This window comes from Aulostomus chinensis, chromosome 5 (genome assembly GCF_037954235.1).
Source record: "Aulostomus chinensis isolate RoL2024-O1b breed Wild chromosome 5, RoL_Achi_v1.0, whole genome shotgun sequence".
NCBI classification, from domain to species: domain Eukaryota; kingdom Metazoa; phylum Chordata; class Actinopteri; order Syngnathiformes; family Aulostomidae; genus Aulostomus; species Aulostomus chinensis.
The window spans coordinates 15044173-15065049 of NC_141324.1; the positions used below are offsets into that span (position 1 = coordinate 15044173).

At 43.3% G+C, this 20877-nt stretch overlaps 1 protein-coding gene and 1 long non-coding RNA gene across 12 annotated transcripts; one reads left to right on the forward strand and one right to left on the reverse strand.

The window, feature by feature from the left end:
• Nucleotides 1-3: 3 nt before the first annotated feature.
• On the reverse strand, nt 4-12814 carry LOC147261404 (uncharacterized). 8 transcript variants are annotated; one of them, XM_086203392.1, is made up of 20 exons: nt 12662-12814; nt 11675-11767; nt 9601-11542; nt 9012-9144; nt 8140-8260; nt 7957-8061; nt 7492-7582; nt 7262-7408; nt 6235-6288; nt 5717-5817; nt 5418-5546; nt 4392-4509; nt 4246-4306; nt 3138-3274; nt 2833-3062; nt 2662-2727; nt 2361-2562; nt 2121-2219; nt 1804-1989; nt 4-555 (listed from the first exon to the last, which is right to left on the reverse strand). In XM_086203392.1, the coding sequence occupies exons 3-20, from the start codon at nt 11278-11280 to the stop codon at nt 310-312; spliced, it is 3906 nt and encodes a 1301-aa protein (XP_086059518.1). In that variant the 5' UTR covers nt 11281-11542; nt 11675-11767; nt 12662-12814; the 3' UTR covers nt 4-309. The 8 variants fall into 8 exon arrangements, with proteins under 8 accessions (XP_086059518.1, XP_086059516.1, XP_086059521.1 ...); XM_086203390.1 differs by lacking the exon at nt 12662-12814 and adding an exon at nt 12266-12320; XM_086203395.1 differs by lacking the exon at nt 12662-12814 and adding an exon at nt 12266-12319 and having other exon boundaries at nt 4392-4488.
• Nucleotides 12101-17921, forward strand: LOC147261405 (uncharacterized). 4 transcript variants are annotated; one of them, XR_015115756.1, is made up of 5 exons: nt 12101-12222; nt 12680-12773; nt 15203-15244; nt 15326-15545; nt 16578-17921. It is a non-coding gene; the product is annotated as an uncharacterized LOC147261405 (long non-coding RNA). The 4 variants fall into 4 exon arrangements; XR_015115754.1 differs by lacking the exon at nt 16578-17921 and adding an exon at nt 16189-16377 and having other exon boundaries at nt 15326-15926; XR_015115755.1 differs by lacking the exon at nt 16578-17921 and adding an exon at nt 16189-16377 and having other exon boundaries at nt 12102-12222.
• The last annotated feature ends 2956 nt before the right edge of the window (nt 17922-20877 follow it).

The following is a 20877-nucleotide window of genomic DNA, read 5'->3' on the forward strand; positions in this document are numbered from 1 at the left end:
AAGGATGTTTGAAGCATTTATTGACACATAAAAAAAACATTTACAGCAGTTAAACACGCGCTTAAACCAGCACATAATTTAATAAAAACAACGAAGGATAATTTAAGATTCATATAAAAAAAAACAAACACTGGAAACAGTCAATAGTCACATACTTTAAAAGATTTATACAAGTATACATGAGTGCAGCCTCAAGGTTGCTGATGTGTGTGTGAGACTGCAGACACATCTTCGTGCTGGTGGCAACAAGGCAAAGAGCCTAAGAGAAGTAGGTGCAATGTGTCTTTCCAATGAGACGTTGCGTTTCCTCTACAGGAGTGACTCAGTTCTCGCAGTTCTGCCGCCACATCGGGCCTCCGTCCCAGATCTGTCCTCCATCATCATTCTCACTTTCTCCTTTCCTTCACTCTCCTTGTCCAAAAAGGAATTCTTTCTGTCTTTGTCCCCTTTGAGTTTCTTCTCTCTCCCCTTCTCTTCTTTTTCCTCTCGCTTCTTAATCTCCTTCAGCTTCTTCTTGAGGGCCGAGCGGTCACTTTGGCTACTCACCCCCAGAGCCTGACGACAGAGAGGAAGACGATGTAAACGATGCTTGTAACAAGACGGAGGAGAAAGAGCTGACGGTGGTCATGCGGAGGCTGTCGCTATCGCGTGGTCGGACCACCAGAGAGCACCAACACCTTTACTTCTCCAACTGTACATTGTCCTCTGCCTCAGCATGCTGACACATTCACATGCCAAAACATGATCACTATAATGGTCCTGTCTACTTACAGATAGATTGTATTCGTGTAAGCAGCTAGTGGTACATTTGAAAATACACACAAACACACACACACTAGAACTAGCTTAAAACTTAAGGAATAGTATGAATGACAAATGGCTAAAACCAAAAAATTTAAATGCATATTGGAAAAAAACACATGGATAAAGGTGACGACATGTTTGTATTTATCTTCGTATGAATTCTCCATGTAATTTTGATCTTCTCTTTGCAAATAACCTGCGAATTCCTGTTTTGTTACTTTCACATGCAAATGTATTCATTGATTCTTGGACAAAGTGATGTATAAACTGGATTTATTTAAGATAATACCTTTGCAGTCCCCTGTCCCATTGAATTCCCCAAACTTGTCAGGTCTGTTTTCTTTTCCCATTTATATTTTCATGCACCTTCGCTGCATTATAACAAAAACTCTTACAAAAAAGAAGTAAAAGTGCTCATAAAGGGGGCTGTCAAGTCTGTGCCCCAAGTACTCAAAAGACGTTCTTGTGGTAAAATGGAAAATGTCAAACGCAGCAACGCTTTTGCTTTTTATATGAACACGTCGCCAAATCCAAATGAATGTTGAGTCTTTCGTTGTCTCTCTTTAAACGGAAAAGCAACGGCTACTGCTTGCTCTGACATCAAACGTGCAATGAAAAACTGGAAGCAGCTGGAAGTCAAAGTTGAGTTTAACAGTTTTAAAGTGTGCAGTCCTGAGTCAATTTAAGGGAAAGTTCGACATCATAAATCAACAAAGAGCCTAAATAATAACATAATTCGTAACGTTAACTACAACTTAGCCACAACTGATCTTGAATAAATCGTGCGTTGTGTGTGAGGATTCTTGTAGATATTCATCAAGAAGGATTACACTGTCATTCACGGGCTCATCCTTTCACCACTTGTTTGTATTGACTTAAACATGGCTTGATCTCAGGAGAGGCACTTGTTTTAAAAAGCAGCATGTAAAGGCCTGTAATAGTGGTTTTGGCTGTAGAAATACAGATATAGTTTTCTTGACAGGCATCTGAACCTCTTACCTTGAGTTTCTCGCTGTCCATGCTGAGCAGCTGCGTCCCATCCACGCCTCGGGCAGCGAACTCGGCTGTGTATTGATCCATGTTCATGGCGATCAACCAAAGACACACCTGCTGGCTGGTCCACTCCACCGCAGGTCGACTCTGCCACTGGTTATTGTTGTTTGTGGGGAGTGGATCATCTAAGGTCTAATGGAGATATGAATAAAGCTTGTTACAAAGGAGAGGGTGGGATTTGAACCAAAAAAAAAAGAAAAGGAGTAAGTGTGCTCCGATGAGAGACAAAGCAGGAAAAAGGAAAAGGGAAGGATAAGGCTTACCTCAGTGGAGGAAAAGGTGAAAGTGTGAGAGTGTCCAGAGAGGGAGTGATCAGAGACATGACCAACCATGCTGGAGCTATCCATCGGAAAGCCTATAATCTGGAACCAACAGATGAGATAACTAGAGAGGAATCTAGATTTAGGAGACTGGGACAGAGGTGGAGGAGGGCATGCAGCAAAGACAAGGAGATTTATCTTCCTCCGTGCAAATGTAAGTCCGCTCATTCCGCCTCTTCTTACCGGATCTCGTCTTCCTGTGGTGGTCAAGTACGGTAAACTGCTGCTGGACACGGACCGAAGCCTTTCCCTGCCTCTCTCCCCCTCCTCTTTCTCTCTCCCTCGTTCTCCAAACCAGGGGAAGGGCAAGCATGAAGGCATGGAGGTGATGGAACCTGACGGAGAAACTCCTGCAGGCTCGTCCACCAGGTCACCACAAGAAGCCCTGAACACACACACACACACACACACACACACCGCAAAACAGCAGCAATCAAAATGTGGCTGATCTGAGAGAAGAAGAACAGCAATAGTATCTTTTTACCTGTTGCTCATGGACCGTCTGTTTCGTTTCTCACTTCTCCTTTTGCTGAGGGACTTGCGGAGGCCACTGGAGGTCAAAGACATTACAGCCATGAAAGTCGAGAATCAGAAACCTGTTGAGGCTCATGAGAAGAACTCTTCTGAATGGGAGAATTAAAAAATAAAAAAAGACCTGAAATCGGGAAATTTCCTTTTGGATTTTCTGGATGAGGAGGACTTGACCGGTGACGGAGTGACGGTGTTGATGTAGATGGGAGGGGTGACGACGGGGGTGGTGGGAGGATTGACGACTGAGAAAGACGAAGTACTGGACTGTTCACTTTTGCCGCTTCTTTGTACCACCCTCAGCAGCGAGGGAGCCGACGACGAGTGGCCCTCCTGCGAGTTCTGGACTTCATCTTGCTGTGGAGAAGGTGCATATGAGGACCACTGACAGCAGCTCAGTTGACCATCAAACGGATGACTTGGATCCCTGACCTGTTTCCTGAAGCTCTCTCTGAGCTTATCTCGTGACGGGGGGTGGCGCTTAGACTTCTGGGCCAGCTGAGCTCTGGCGATGTGAGCGCTGGAGTCCAGACGTCCTGTATCAGGAACTGGAATATACCAGTCGGGATCTGGGACGCACCCGTCAGTTTTGTTACATAGGGCAGAAAATAACTCAATGACATTCATTTAAAAAAGAAAAGAACAAGAAGGTACAATTTCACCAGCTTGCTTTCACAAACATTCATCATAGCCTTGAGGCTGCTGACGATGCCTATGTCAGCTTCTGAAACTCGCTCACACCAGCTGTGACATCAGCTCCTGCGTCACAGAGTCTCCAGTTTTCTAGATCAGTTCCAGCCACCTCTCCTTTGTCTTCTTTCATCTCAAATCCCCCTTAAACGCCTCGTGCTAACAAAGACGATACAGTATGTCTCCAAGGGAGCTTGGTGCAAATCTTGCATGTACAAAAAGGTACAGGAGGGTCAGGACGGAATCACCCTTTAAAAGTGAAACATGGGTCATGATTATTGGCAAATGCACGCATTTCCTTCGCAATCCCTGCCTGAGGAGATGAGGTCTAGTGGAGATTTAGTGACCTATTAAATCGCTCGTTCATGTAAGCAAGCATGTGTGATGTACGAATGTGTAAGTTGCACTTCTTCCTCTGTAAGTGCAATTGTGTTATGTTCATTTATAAACCCTTAAATCCCTTCCTAAAACTCATGCCTCCATGCTGTGTCGTCTTTTTACTCTTTTCCGTTTTGTATTCGCTCTCGCGTGATGTCATCCCCGTCCTGTTATTTTTCCTTTTATATATATATTCAACCAATTCTCCATCTTTAGTCTTTGCTGCTTGGCTTTGTCCTTCGTATTTCTATTATTGCTTTATCTAAATCATGTTTTCCTTAAAGACAGAGTTATTTCAATCTGCTACAGATGAGGATTTTCACTTAGAGTGACACGAACACAAATTTATTTAAAAAAAAAAACAAACAACAGACCAAGGTCCTTTGAGAGATGAAACTTCAAACCACCACATGCTTCAATTAGACGTCTCTTCAACATAAAGCGGCATCAGACGGACACGGCTGCTGCCTACCTGTGACTGAAGTGTCGACAGAGTGGTTTGTCCTCTCCGGTCGCGGCTCTTTTCTCTCCAGCTGTGGTGAACAGTGTCACACAGTCACTTCAAAGAACAGGCGGTAGAGCCGAGGTAGATCCAGGACCGATAGAAGCTGCTCTCACCTGCATCTGCAGCCTCTCAATAGTCTCTCTGTACTGCTTCTCTCGCTCCTCCATTTCCCTCCTCAGATCCGCTTCTCTCTTCTCCTCCTCGTCCTCCCTGGAGAAACACAGCACATTACTGGGAAAGTTGAGCTGCAACTCTTTTGGGGTTGGATGCGTTATTCAAGACCTTCACCTGCTTCCTATAGATTCTGTCAGAAATGATATTTCACACTGAAGCGAGTGACTGCAGGACAACAGCTTTGAAAATCTCAACAACGCGCATCAACAATCACTCCGACTCCTCAGTTCCATTGGGAGACATGGGTGAATATCTCTTCTCTGATATTACACACCATATCTCAGTTCTCCTTCCTCTTCAAGAAAGCAAAAATAAACTGATGATGAATTCTTAAAAAGGTATTTTCAATTGAAGAACTCTAACGCAAAACTTTGTGCACAACAGTAAGTTTCCTTTGGAGATGGGTGACATTCTGAATAACAGTGACAGAAGGAGGAATCTAGTAGATCTCATGCACAGAGCCCGGGTGCCAGCTGAAGACATCGATTGAATACTGCAAACCGTACGAAGCACAAAGACAATAGGAATGTGTACAGCTCACACAGGAATTACCACGAGCTCCATATATTGGATGAGCCTGAATTTATGAGGTCGATATTGGTTCCACTAATAAATTGTAAAGTTATAAATCCCCATCATTTGCCCTTTATTGGCCGTTTCTAGTGAATCTTATTATTGCTGTAATACTTCTCTCTGTAGTGCTTTGTGGATGCAAGTCTAAATGGAGATGGAGGGGTGACCCATACACCTGTATGACAGGATCATGTTATGAATGTGTGCTGAAGAAAGGTTGACTATATAACATATAGAAACATTGTGTATTGTTCTCTGACCCTACCAGCAAAATAAGAACAACAACAACAACAATAATAATAATAACAATAACAATAACAATAACAATAACAATAATAATAATAATAATAATAATGCTTAAAAAGTGTATTTTGTGATGAATCGGCATTTACCTGCCCTGGTATTCTCGCACCAGTCTCTTGGCTTTGCTGTATTTGATCTCCAGGCTCTCTGATTGGCTCTGGGCATCAGCCAGTCGCTGGCTTACAACCCTGCACAACGTCTGGGCCTCTTGCCAATACCTGATAAACACAGCGTGGGTCATTAAAACCGTCTCGTCCACCATTAAACGTCATAATATGTGTCTAAATTATCATCCATCCGCTGGCTTCTGCCTCTACCCATAAATTTGAACAAATTCACTGCAATCTATGCTGCATGGATTGGCAATGCAGAGCCTGTGGTACTGTACTTCTCAAGTTTGTCTGCTTTCTCTTCGCCATCCTCCACTTTTTGCTCCAGCTCAGCCTTCTGGCTCTCCCAGCATGCATGCTGTTCCTCCCAAGCCTTTAACTGGGAAACATGGAGAATTATATTATTAGATTGTTTTATGGCCTGTATGTTTGTCTGCATTGTCGATGGAAAATGACAGACAATCTGAAGGCACTGCAGAAGCGTTTTGAGTCCTCTGACCACAATGAGTATAAATACAACAAATGCAGTGCTGATTGAGCTCACAAAAGTTGAATTGATGAAAGGCAGATTTTTGACAGAGCTTTTCACCAACCCAATTATACAACTGCAGTGAGTACTTCAAGGCAAAAGTGTTGGAACGAGGCCCGTGTCCTAATAATGCCACAGCCAGCCATCTCATACACAGTTAAATGGGTCAGACTGTTCCAAATATGGATGCAAAGGTAGTGTGTATTTAAGGAAGTATTGCAGTTTTTGGTTTTTGTTTGCAATCTCAATCACAACTGAGTGACCTACCTTTTCTCTAGCGTGGTGGAGCTGAGCTGTTCTGTTGTGCAGTTTTGACTGAAGCTGTAAAGAAAGAATGACGCTCACCAATCAGATCACCTGAAAGAACCACCATCTAAATCTATAGGGTCGATTCTAAAAAAAAAAAAGAAAAAAAAAAAAGACCTCTTTTTGTTTGAGATTTTTACTGTGGCGATGTTCCAATATGTTTGAAAGAACACATCGACTTCATGGGTTGTGCTGCAGGGCCGGGATTTCCCAACGCCGGGCTGGGGCTCACAGTTATGGCCCTGAAATGCTTTCAGGTTGAAGCTCACTTTTTGGAAGGGAAATCATTCGAATCATAGTGAAGTGATTAGATTAAAATGACATTCATCGAAATATGATGGAAATTAAGTGTTTAAGCCATGTCAAATTTATGAAAATAATTTATTAGTAGTAGCGTTATTAAAACCACCTTAGAACGCCGCCACTTTGACACATTCAGTTTGGCAAGCTAACCGCTAACAATAAGTGGTACTGTGATGAATAATTGAAAAGCTCTTGAAGTGCACCCCCCCCCAAAAAAAAGTTTTTATTGTAATAATTGAATTTCAGTGTTGCCATCTGTATAAAAAGGATCGATGGTGTTGGATTTCCTTGTCACATTTTCAGATACATGAGAATGAAACAGATTAGTCAAAATAAGTTGGGGTCTATTTCTGTTCCGAATGGGATTTAAAACAGGAAAAAGGTAGAAAATGGTGGTATTAGGGAGCTGAGACCCACAGACTGGCTGATTGCTAGTTAACGCAATGAATATTAATGGATGATTAGCAGATTAGCGCCTCTCTTCTGGTTTAAATAAAATCTTAGTTTATCCAGAAGTGATCATCTCCGCTTTTACAGGTCGGCCATGATAAGTGGTCACAGAAAGTTTGTTAGTGACCTAACATCAAGGTTTTAGAGGTTGGTTTATCAGAAAAAGTAGGATGGCGAATATTGGTGGTTCTACGAAAAAAAAAAAAAAGCTATGAAAGTATATTTAGTAGAGTACCTGCTGGTATTTGAGACAGAGCTGGTAGCTGTCCAAACCAGAGAGTACAGATACATCCTCCTCTTCATCTTCTTCCTCTTCCTCCGCCACTGAACTCTTCTCTGACATGCCACCATCAGTGTCTTCTTCTGCACTCATCCTTCCTCTCTGTCACATACACACACGCTGGATTCAAACTGTACAGAAGTCTCAACAGGACTGAATCCTGGCTAAACCTTAAGAAAACACACCTTTTTAGAGGTTTTATCCATTTCCAGGCTTTCGTTGATTAGCCGAGCCACCTCACTCTCCACGCCCTCCTTCTCTCGACCAATCAAAAACCTGCAACAGAGAGACGCACCTGCAATTCAGAGCTGCAACAATTATCAATTAAGAGAGCTGATTGGTTTGAGAGTTCCGCATGGTGGTGAATTCATGAAAATACAAAACACTGACAGGGCTCACGCGGAAGTGAAAAAGTTCAAGTGTATGTGTATATAAACATACAATCAACCGCTAAAGAGGGAGATAACTACATTCATCTCTCTTGCTATTCTCAGTCTATCTTTAAATAAATTTGGCTTTGTAATGAGCCTTTTTTTTAAAAGAAAAAATGATCATGAAAATGATCATAAAAAGGCTCAACCTCTAAATCACAGGGGAAAAAACACAGCAGCCTGGGCAAACGCAGGAAACATACACACACGTGAACTTACTCGACGAGACCTGACGTGTTCTTGAGGACTGTGGCTGCGAACAGCTGAGACACTCCAACCAAACTCACCCCGTCCACCTCCACGATCTGGTCGTTCACCTGAATCCTTGCCAACACAGACAAAAACAAAAATCTCAGGTCTTTGAAGACTGACTGAAGTAAGATGCAATTAAAATAAAGTTACCTTCCATCCTTCTGTGTCGCTCCTCCTTCAGTCACCGTCTTAACAAAGATTCCCAGTTTTTCCAGGCCTTGGTCTGCTCCAACACCCATCCCTATGATACTGATGCCCAGACCCTCTTGTCCTAGGTGGAAGGGACGTTAAGGAAAGACTGGTCAATTTTGTTTTATGCACAGACCCACAAATATAACCAGTTGCACTCTGCTGTCTTGTCGTCCACGGAAATCTGCCAAGCGTGAAAACAAATCATGGCGTAGAGATCCAGTCAGACGCCAAACTTCCTCAGTTTCTGATGGTGCGGCTTCAGCACACATCTTTAAACTTTGAAACTTCATAACTCAGCTGTACACGCCATCACTTCCTAACTTTATCCAAAATGAGGCCTAAACGTACAAAAAAAAAAAATTCAGACGCGTTGGAATTATAAAATTTATCTGTCATTTAAAAAAAAAAAAAAAAAACGACACAATTTAAGCTCAGCTGACACCAAACTTACTATCCAGCGTCTTCAGGCAATCCAGGGAGAATTTTTAATTCATCAAAAATTAAAAAAATCGCAAAAAAAAATATGATCAGACACCTTCTAAAAGGAGGTGCTCAAATTCTGAGTGTTTCGGCTTGGTAAGTAAATTTTCCACACAATCTGCCTTTATGTGCAACCGTGGCGCTGTCTGAGTCAGACTGTGGAGCCATTTTTGATCCCTCACTTGGCAGGAAGATCAACAGGACTTTCTCTTGGTGTCTGTGGTTAAGAGTTCAAGACCCAGATGATGCAAAATAAACCTGAATCCCCCGTGGGATTTAAAGATCAGAAACTTCCTCATTGGTCTTCCTAGTTGTCTCTTGTCATGACGGAAAGACAAACTGAAACCAACCCTTTTCTATCTCCACTGGAAAAACATCCATCTTGTCCACTCTCTTCTCCAGCTCGTACTCAGCCGAGGCGGAGACGGGGTCGATATCTTCATTGTGCCTGTCGTACTCGGCATTAGAATAGGTGCTGTACACCTGGAGGGCAACAATCAGCAAAGTCACACTGATGTTTGATGCATAGATGTGTGTGTTCCCCACAGAGCATGCTGCAAACACAACCATCTGCAGCTCTTGACACAAGAAGACACTGTTTACGTTGGCCGATCTGTCAGCAAGAGCGAGTGAGGGAGGTGTAAAGGGGGCGTTGCAACACTAACGCAAACTGTATGAGTGTGATCGCAGGATTGTAAAAATCAACATGTACTGTAGACACAATGAGCCATATTAATACTGTCAAACCCACAAGAATGTTTGCCGTGCTTTTATTTTGAAACAGCTCTGAGCATGTGGGCACTTGTCTATTCTCCACCCTGAACAGATGATAAACAAGACCTGAGGGCTGACATTTCTCTTCCATGAACTGAAACTACAATCTGTTTCAAGAATTTAGAGATAAGTGAACCTGAAACCCTGGTTTTGAATCATTTTTACCTTGATTGCTGCAGAGGAGAACCTGACTTTTCTCCTCTTATCATCCTCTTGATCAGCCAGTTCAGGAACGCCGGAAATTTCTTCATATTCCAACAGACAGTGACCTGCTGTGTGCAGAGAGTTTTCCGAGTCTTGTCCAGGTGAATGTTCTGGATGAGCCGGAGTCTCCTGATCATTCACAAAAGCCTCGTTCTCTATCCCAGAAATCACTGGAGATCCAGTTTGGTCCACATCCCCTTTTCTCTCACTACTGGCCCTGTTAGCCTCATGCTTGTCCTCCAAATTGGTGTACTCCTCCTGAAGTTCAGGTTCAGTTCTTTCTCGACTTTGTCTGCACTCTTCCTCCTGTATAAACCCTCTCGGTTCCCCTTCAGACCGACCCTCACCTACTTCATCCATCTCACACCCCTCTTCTGTCAACTCCTCTGCCTGTGCTATAAACTGACTACTCTGCTCCTCCCTTTCACCCACACTCACCTGCTCATACTTGCCTCTACCTTCTTCCTTGACTTCCTTAGTCATTTTTTTACAAATTGAAAACTCCTTCTGGTCTTCCTCTGGAGGAACAGCCAGCCTAGATAGACCTTCACTTCTGCAGTATTCCTCATGAGGATCAACAGGCTCTGCTGCCTCCAGGCTGGGTTCTTCAAAAACATCATCCACGAGCTCCTGCACACTTTCCACCATGTTGTTGTATATCTCTCCCTCATGTCTACGCCAGTCTTTCTCTCGTTTCTTTTCCTCTTCGTTCTCATCACTCTCTGATGATTCGTTCTTCACGTCCACCAACTCTGCCCTGACTGGTTCCTCAGGGGTCAAGCTGGGGTCAAAAGTTGCTGCCTTTTCCTTCTGTTTGTCACCATGTGACTGTGTGGTTTCAACATGCTCATCAGTATTGGAAGATTTGTAGGATGCCCCGCTGGGAACATCTGACACAAGAGATTTAAAGTGCCCCGTCAGAGGGGCCTGGGCGGGAGGCTTTGCTGAGGACATATTTATGATAGGCGGGTTTATGGATTTGTCCAAGCAGTCTTCTACAGACGGCCTCCATTTTCTGCTCGCCTCCTCCTCTCTATCTAACTGTTTAGCACCTCCTTTCCCTTCTTTCTCATCTGCTACCCCCTTGCTAGAAATAACTTTAAAAGCATGGCCTCCACCTTCTCCAACTGCCATCATCTTGGTCTCAAACAATCTTCTGGTCACAGAGAACTTTTGTGCTAAAGCAGCTCTATCTATATCTCTTATCTCCTCTGACCTGGATGGTTTATCTAGCACAGATGATTCTGAAGTACAGATGCTGGCCACATTGCTCATTACAGAAGAGGTGCTCATTACCGAACGCCTGGATCCAGAGAACGGTGACGTTTGGAGCTGCTGGCTGGGATTTTGAGTGGACAGGAGCGTTGTGGGCCCAGAACTCAGCACAGGTCCACTATCTTGTCTTAGCTGCTGGCTGTCCATTTGGAGGAAGATGTTGTCTCTGATCTTAGGCCCTCTGGTGCTATGGATCCTCCCTCTGCTACCGCTGGTGCTGGTGACAGACACCATTGGCTCTGACAGGCTAGATGACACCCGTGCCTTAGTCCCAGAGTCAAAAGAACATTTGATGGCATGGAAGTCTGACTTGTAGGTTATCCTGTGAGGAGAGGCACTTCGGCCTTTGTTGTCTGTCCGCATCATCTGGGGATGGAGATTCACTGAGGTGGCTAAAACTGCTGAAGAAACTAATAAAAGCACCTGGCCAAGAGCTGAGCAGGTAGACTGATCAAAGCTGGTGCAGGGGAATGGGATCAGTAAGGCAAGAGATACGCTGGAAGGTAGAGCTGGTGTTACTGGAGGTTACTGGGGCTGTTAGATGATCAAGGCAGGTCTGTGGTTTGTAAACGTCATAGTCTTCAAGTAGGTTTGTAACTAGAACAATTATTCTCCATCACTGCAGCACCTGAAAGAGAGATTTGGTAGAAGATTATATTGAATTATTCCAGAGAAACTGACACAATCTAGTCAGGTAATAAAGCATTTTAAGTTTCACGAGCTTCCATCATTCAAACCTTTGCAGGATCGCTACACTCACCCAGCCCAAAGCATGCTTGGCGTTTTTGTCCTCAACCACGCCACGCAGGTAGTTACAATTAAATTGTTTGCTGCTTTCACGTGTTGTAAGAAACTAAAGACAGGAAGAAACAAACGTGTTGGATACAACATTAGGTTTTAAACTAGACATTAAAATTTGATCAACTTAGCTTATTTTGTTCATAATGAATTAAAGCTAAAATAATTTGTGTTTACTTTGTTGTATTTGTTTGTAGTTAAATGTCGTTTTATTTGTACAGTCATCGAAGTTGAATGTAATTTTCTAAACCGTTGATGTTTTGCGTACTTCGTCTTTTCATCATTCTTAACCAGTTCTCTGCTCTCTTAGATTACTAAAACGTCTAATATGCAGCTTTGTATCTCATTCTACCCAAAACTATTTCCTTAAGACGACAACAGACGGATTAAAACACAACATTTACGACGGCATGTGAAGGCAGCACCGACCTGGTTGAGGCGCGCGTCTGTAGTGAAGGTAGTGACCAACGACATCCGGACCAACAAACTCTCAAACTACGCATTCAAACGGTAAATTTGTTGTCTTCAACGACTCAAGATAGTTCGGTCTTACCGCGTGTGTCGTTGCCGGTGCCGGCGGCTCCCTTGCTGGGATAAATGCAGACAGATGGCGACTCATGGCTCTAAATACTGTAAACGGATTATCCCCGGTAATCCTGTGTAAACGACTCCAGTGACTGTGAAACACTGGCGGTCAGTGGGTAGGACCAACACCGGGGTATGTTAGCTTCCACTCAGGGCTAATTGGTCGTTTTGCGTTTCACCACAGCTGGAATATTTAAATAATGTCACTGTTAATATGAGTTGAGCTGTCAATTAGTGTGGACTATAGTGCTAGAAATAGTGCCTTTCCACCTTGACCAGTAGTCTGGTATCATATAGGCCTACTATAAACACCACTGGTTGTATTTGTCACTCATGCCAGGCATGCAGTTTATTCTGCACTTACCTGTATACCTGTCATCAGCACCAGCGTCGTCCTCTGCTGTGAATCACCCGGCCATCTCTCCTGGCCTCACCGGGAAGCTTGGTGGGAATATTCACCTGTGTGCATGATGCAGGTTAGTGCCTTCAGCCACACATCCCACTATCAACCTGTGTGTGTGAGGCAAAGGAGAGCAGTGATGCAGCACCTGCCAATGTGTGTGTGTTTGTGTGTGTATGTGTGTGTGTATCTTTTTGATGCTAGTGGGTGCAGTACCTATGTCTGTGTTGCCGGCTTGTGTGGCAGATGGACTGGACCATACTGGACTGGATTGATCTGTGCACAGTGGAAGAATGGGTTCTTCTTGCTGTGACCTGGATCTGACTGGAGACCATTGTCCCAGGTGGCAATGGGACCTAGTTGATATAAATACGGGCCAATCAAAAAAAGTCTTTCTCTGAATGAGGCTAACCAAAAGAGGGAGGGGGGAGTGAACATGGGAAATGAAGGAGTGATGTCAGGGTGGGTAGCAAAGTAAACGAAGAGGGGTGGGGGTGACAGAAATGTAATTTGGATTAGTCGATGGGTGTGGGGGGGATCAATAATATTAGCTAGAGAAAAGGGAGTTAAACTCACGCTTTTACACCAACAAGGATTTAATTTATGGTGATAAATACAGTGGTTTGTCTGCGCTGAAATAATCCTCAACTGCCATTTTTCTCTCCAGCAGCAGGTCACCTTGACTCACACTGGGAAGTGTGTGTTCTTCACTCCACAGGCTCACACATTTTTCTTTTGGGCACAATGACAGTCAATGATGCTCTCACACACACACAGAAACACACACACCACTGCTGCTGCTCTGTTTACACACTACAGGCTCTAGGGGGATCCGTGTGTGCGTTGCAGGTGTAATGTTTGTGGGAGGTGCATGAAGAAACGTTCTCAAAGCTGCATGTTTTAATGAGAACTGATAAATCTGTGTCACAGACTAAAGATAGAAGGCACAGCTTCATGACGCACACTTTCGTTGCTGTTCCCTTTGAGTTTATTAGAGTCTGATTAATACATTAGCACACAACACCACCTCATCACCAGGATATTTTGTCAGGTTTTTTTAAAATCCTCTTTTTTTTTTTTTTTTACATTTTAGTTGTGCAGCAAAAGTCTATTTTATATTTTTGAAAGTCAACATCACGCTAAATGTTTAGTTTCCATTTTCTTGTCTAAAAAAGATCTCTAAGATGTCTTGGCTATTTAAGACCTAAGCACTCGGCAGCACATGGTCCCCCTCTGTAAATGCAAGGAAATTAATATTCTCGTGATGAATGGATTGCCCTTTTGAGGGACTTAACCCGTGAAAACTCATGACTCTTTGAACAAAAAAACAAGCGCGGTAAAAATGTATCATTGTTTTTTTGTTTCCCTATGTTGGTGTGGAAAAATGCCTCAATAGTGCCTGCTAAATCTATCCATTTTCTATACCACTTATCCGTTAAGGTTCGCGGGGGGAAGGGGGGTGGGCTGGAGCCTCTCCCAGCTGACATTGAGAGGCGGGGTTCACCCTGGACGGGTTGGCAATCCGTCGCAGGGCCATCAGGAATGATTAGGGTTCAGTATCTCGCTCAAGGACACTTCAACATGGTCACCAGGGGAAGTGAGGATCAAACCAGCGACCCTTCAGTTGCTAGACGGCCACTCTACCTCTGAGCCATGCCACCCCTCACCTGCTGAATATATTTTTAAAATGCAGGAAAAATACCTCAGTTTCACCTACATACACACAATAGTGTTGGCCGTGGAACATGACAAGACCTTCAGAAATGCCCAGTTAGATTTGACACCGACCAAACAGGAAGTCCACCATTGATTCAGATTTTTCAGTTTTGGTGATGTCCAGGGGGCATGAATACTTACTCCTCTCAGGGGCTTCATGCAATTTCTCCTCAAATTCCAACAGTCCATACGAGATCCCTGGGGGGTGTTACATTGCAAAGCTTTTTTAGTTTTCACCACACAATGTCAGCATGGTGGACTGGCGAATTTTGATTACTCGCCATAAAAAATGGATCTGTTTTAAATTTCACGATTGATAAGTGTCCCGCCCTGAAGATATTTACAGGACAGGAAATCACATATTTTACACTTTACCACTGTATTGTATTCATCTTAAATTTGGTCAGCAACCCCTGAGAAGTTGCTGATACTCATATGTGAGTACTGGGAGTTTTCTGGGATGCCGTCACCGATTCCTACTGATGCAAGTGAGCGAGCAAGCGTACAGCTAATTGCTTTGGTTGTTTGCCGTGACAATGTCCTGCACGGGGCTTGTTGTGATATCACTCGCCTTATGTGACTGTAACTTTCGTGCACTGCGTCCATCCGCGGTCTGTTTGGTCTGCAGTACATCCTTTTTGTTTTCCTGCCTGTTGAAGTCAGCAGCTTAGTGTTGAAGATATGGACCTTGGCTGTGCCGGTTCTGTCCTCCACACAGGTTAACGATGAATACTCATCAACATAGTAGACAAAAACACTAGCTGACACTTTTTTTCTTGTGTTTCTAAGGGTTTAGTGGCTGTTGTTCTCCTCTCGTTCATGTACGGAGAGGTAAGAACCACAAATCAGAGACAAAACATTCTAGTACCCAAATTAGGTGCTTTAAAGTTTGAAGTGATGATGCGTTTACAGGTGTAGCACGAGATCCAGAGGAGGGAGAGGAAGCTGACAACTACCCAGTAAATGGGGGCAGTGTCGTGGCTCTATCAACCAGACCGGGTCTCCTCAGGTGGCCCTGCTGCCCTGCTCCTTTGGTGGTTTGACAGCCAGCGGACTCCCCGTTGACACAGTGGACATGTGACTGAAGACCCTTTGACCTCCAGACCCAGGCAATATTCACAACCTTCAGAAGGTATTTGCAGCACAAAGATGATGACTCATTTTTGGTATTTATGCAAGATGGTCTAATTTTCAAAGTAGCCTAAGGAAAATAAATGAATGCTTATTAAAAATGCTACTATTTCTACTGGTTGTGAATCATGCCATACTGATACTTATGGACACTGCAGGGAGTTGTAACTCTGCCAGTGTTTTATGGCATTAGGGGAAAGAAAGCCTTCATTAGCAGCAGCATCCGATGTGGGTATGCAGTTCTATACTGTGGTATTGCAGTTACTCACAAGTGTGTTGAAGTTAAAATGTTGTGTGTTTCTTAATGTCATGAATATGTGGTAAATATGCTGTTGCAATGGAGGAAATAACAACCCCGGGAGTGTCAGAGCACTTGAACTGAGTAAGTCATTGTAGTTTTTAATTTGAATTTAAATGACTTCAGATGTGTGACTGAACAAGTGTAGCATATCTGCATCTCAGTCAGGGACTCATACTTAGCTGGCATCCTATCAGGCATGTCTTTGTCTTTGTAGTGTTAGATATTCTATGCTAGTTTATGTACTAGAATAAAGAAAAATTGTACAAGTTAAGAGAGAAGAATATTACATCTATGTATTTAACTTGTTGCCATAGTAACATACTGTATATTACCTTACCTAAAGAGACCTGCCACACCAAGGCAACCTTTGGCTGGTGAACTGAAGGTCAACCTTGGTCTCTGTGATTCAGTCTCATGGACATGATGAGGACAGTGAACAGGGTCGCAAGGAGGGGCAGCTGGACCCTGACATCGCTGTTCCACATCCCCAGACATGACGTTGCTCCCACCTGAGGAGAAGAGAAGGATGAAGCGGGGGGTGGGGGGGGTGGGGGGCTAAAAAAGGACAATACAGCATTATGTTCAGTCTTCCATTCAGCATCATCTCATTAAAACCACCATTCTAAACAACCAACAGTCTGTCAGTCTATCAAGTCTACACTTTAGACTTGGGTTTACAGCTGGGGTCTTTGGCGCCACCTCTGTCCTGACTTCCTTCGTCCTTGTCCTCAGTCATGGCGATACCTGTGACCTCTCTGTGAGGTCGTGGGCCCCTCGTGCTCTGTCCCGGTCTACCTCCCCCTGTGTTGTCTCTGGGTCTTTGAGGGTCTTGATCCTGCTGTGTTGGGGTCTCCAGCTGCACGTTAGGAGCAGAGCACAGCAGCTTCACTGGGACCTTCATCGCATCACTGTCACTCAGGTGAACGGTCACAAATAACACATTCAGCTTTAATGTACAAAGCAAACACCGTGGTCACATTCACCATGACAGACACTTTGACTTTGACTTAAGATGTAATGTAACTCCTCCCTTCTCTACTGTGGTATTGTTTTTTTGTAAATTATTATGAATTATTGTAAATTTCTTACTGCGTTATTTGTTTATTGTAAATCTGTACAAAAAAATTCAGTTTCTTTTTATATTCCTTACACTATTCGGCATTCTGTGGACAGCAAAGTAAGAATTTCAGGGAAACATGTTTACAGAGAAACATGTTTCCACACTGTGCATATGACGATAAACACTTTGAATCTTGAATCTTAAATGTAACAGTTTCATTAAACATAATCATTAGAGGAAAATGATATACTTAATTTTACCGTTAAATTTGATATACTCAAAGACATGCTGGTAATTTTGGATAACTACACATTACCTACATCCCCGGCAAGCAGTAACGGAGACTTATACATCTTCTTGATACAGATACTGTAGGTAACTGAACAGAAATACATGATTCAGTACCACTAATTTAAGAAAAAGCCCTCAAACAAAAATGTTCATACCATACATGCTGCCACAGCTGTAGCTCTCACAGTGTCTGACTCTAAAATTACATGAACGTTTAATTTTTAATTAGTAGCTCATGTTGTGAACAACCCCAATAAACGCAGGCAAAAATATTTTCAGAGGAGAGTATAATTTTGGACTGGAAGGAGGCATGCCAATATTCATCAACCACCAGTCACCCCGCTATGCTAACTAACGGCTAACATGTTTATCTTCTACTTTGCCAGGAGGATGGCAAAAAAAATGTGTACTTAACCCATTTACCCCACAAAGGATACTCTTAGAGGCTTCACCACACTGAGAACTCTTGACTTAAGACATGGATAGTTATGGAGAGCTGCACATAGGTTAAGGTACAAGATTTGCACAAATTCCAAAAATTATTATCCGCTAAACTACTCATAGTCACCAGCTCGGTCGTACCGATATTCAGGATTGTTTCTGGTAAGGAGGTTGCTAAACTAGCTTTCTGTAGCAGCAATATCCAACCTGGGCCGAATGGAGAATCTCAGAAATACCTTTTTATATATGAAAAATATACAGAGAAATCTGTGTCAAGATTTAGAAGTGCTCTTTAAATTTAACTCAGATCAGCCTGAAGTCTTCCCTTGTGCATACTGGTGGACACAGGAGGTGACTCTAGCGCCACACAGAGGACATGCCCGTTTGCTCCTGTACGTAGAATGTCGTCAGGTTTCACAACCTACAGGATCCCCTGGGAAGTGACACGCTTACATGGGCACGAACGCGAGGGCCCGTTTATAGCTGCTTGCCTCTTTGTACTTTTAATTGTTTTTTTTTAGTTATTATATTTCCTTGAATGCAGCCGATTTCTATCAAATCAGAATTCGCTCAAAATATAAATGTGACTTAAAGAAAACTGTCTACATAATGATGGTTATTATTTTCAATTAGACTTTTGGTTGTCAGTTTCTCATCATCATGGAAAGAAGGTTTCAGATGAATATATTTCATCACAATCTCAACGCCTCTTATTGCATGTACATTGAATGCTCACATTCCATTTGGAGACGTTCCCAGTTCTTCCTCATTCAACCTTCCTGACTAGAACAGCTTGTTTGTCCATTGTTGATGCTCTCGTCACCGCAGGCCTCCCAGCTCAACTACACAGCTGGTCTGTTTAAAACAGCCAGTTTGCGTTGAAAGGAGCCAGCTGAGGTTGTTCTGGCATCTGATTGGGCTCCATCATGTAGGGGAGTCTTCAGCAGACCAAGGGCATCCTCGAGCGGTTATGTACTGTGACTCATCTAGTCTGGGGACCCAGGAGGAGCTTGATGATGTTTAGGGGAGAAAAGGATTCTGTGTGAGCTTTGAAACTAAGAAATGACAAAGAATGAGGTCCGGACAAATATAGCAGATTGATAGCAGGATGGTTCTAGTATCAGGCTGTTGAGGCTGTTGAGCTCCCTCCCATATAAATCACTCATGACTCATCAATAGTGAGTGTTAAACCACAAATATTATTTAAGAAAACAGAAAAAAACCTGCTGTCTGCAAATGTATAAACATATCTCAAGCAAGTAACACTTGCTGAATGCTTCACTGTCCATAAGTATATTATCTTTATATATTTGTATAAACATTGTGTTGATGTTAACTTAAACAATAAATATAAGCAAATAAGCAAAAAGAATTCTACATGAAGGAGCAAACTAATGTTGGGCTGTGTTGCTAATACAACTTCCTCTGTCCACTAGTTGGCACTAGAGACCACATTCCCACTATGAATTATGTTGCTGTACATCATGGGAGGACAACGAATCAAAATTAGATTCATGACATGTGGTTGGGCTGCATGGTGGTGCAGTGGTCAGCACTGTCCCCTCACAGCAAGAAGGTTCTGGGTTCGAGCCCTGGCTCCAGCACGGGATCTTTCTGTGTGGAGTCTCCATGTTCTCCCTGTTCCTGTGTGGGTTCTCTCTGGTACTCCAGCTTCCTCCCACAGTCCAAAGACATCAAGAGGGGACGAGGCTGATTGATACTCTAAATTGACTGTAGGTGTGACTGTGAGTGTGAATGGTTGTCTGTCTCTATGTGTTGGCTGCTGGGATAAGCTCCAGCCCCCCCACGACCCTTAACAGGATAGAAGAAAATGGATGGATGGATGGATGGATGGCTGGACATCAGGTTGAGTGATGGGTTGTAATTCCTCTAACCACTAGGTGACACTATGAGTAGATGTATTCAGGCCTGCAGTAAGCCTGGAAAAGATCTGGCCATGTAGAGTCCAGTTTTAGCAGTTTCCTTCTCTTGGCTGCAAAAAAAAAAATCAGACTTCACAGTAACTCATCACCAAGGTGGTGGAATTTAAAAACCAAAAGCATGGCATTTCCTGTTGCCTCCAGGTGGCGCGGTAACTCACCTGCCCCACTGTTGAGTGGGTTGTCATTTTATACCCCTCCACAAAGTATGGTAAAAAATCAGCCTGATAGATTTTATATAATCTAATTGACGGACAAATGCCACTGGAAACAGGAGCTCCTTGGTGGAGGTAATCAGACATGAAAGATGCTTCCTGGGATTCTGTCTGACAGCTGACGTTTTCAACTCCGACTGTGTAACTTTGTGTCATGTTTTCTGCATTTGGCAGCGATTCATGCCACATAGGCTTATCTGTTCAGTCAACCATACGTGTCAAGGGAATTGCACTCAGTCCTAGGAACATTTAAGCGCATACACACACACACACACACACACACACACACACACGCATGCAGTACTCTCTTCGTGCTGGGGATGAACACACATGTCAGCATTTTAAAGGAGCACCACAGGATTCTGCAGAGCTGCACTGTTATTTTACGAGGTGTTGGTCTGTTTGGCCCCTGAGCATCCATAAAAAATGATGCTGCCACACTGTGTATGGACGTGTGTACTACAGAGGACAGGAGTTACTTTAACATGGTGTTATCTGCTGTAGATTAAAACTGCACTTCCCTTATACTGATGGGGGTTTGGCAAGAAATGTACAAAAATGTTTGATCACCTGAAACCTTTACAATGGTAAAATATGTTACAGGATGTTACCTTTCCTAGAAAGTGTTTGCTACAACACACACGTACTCACTTTAAAAACATAGTAACACTTGCTCAGTCACCCTCTTGTTGTACAGTCATGCACGATGAAGCTGTTGCATTAGGACACACACACACACACACACACACACATACACACACAGCTGCAGCAAGACAGTAATTCACCTGATGCACTAATAGGTTGAACAGGGCTGATGTGCAGGATAAATGAGAGAAAGGGAGCCTACTTGTAGCCAGAAATGATGCTTCCTTCCTCCGCCTCCTCGCGCTTCATTATCGTTTTGCAATAAATCCTTCTCCTCTCTCTGTCTGACCTGCTGACACAATGTGAATCCTCATCTCCTCTCATACCCTCTGTCCTTCTCTTTTTCATCCTCTCAACACAATTTCTTACCACTTTTTTTTTTTGCACCAGTGCATGATGGCCTCTCTGGTAGTGCGGAGATGCTCAAATCTCCAAATTCT

Bases quoted from the DNA above. Each gene is read 5' to 3' on its own strand.
- LOC147261404 (XM_086203392.1), bottom strand. From the start codon at position 11,280: ATGATGCGGACAGACAACAAAGGCCGAAGTGCCTCTCCTCACAGGATA. The intron at 7,583-7,956 runs GTAAGTTCACGT...TCTCTGTTGCAG, and splicing joins AACACGTCAGGTCTCGTCGA to GTTTTTGATTGGTCGAGAGA. The intron at 5,818-6,234 runs GTAGGTCACTCA...CATGTTTCCCAG, and splicing joins TCCACCACGCTAGAGAAAAG to TTAAAGGCTTGGGAGGAACA.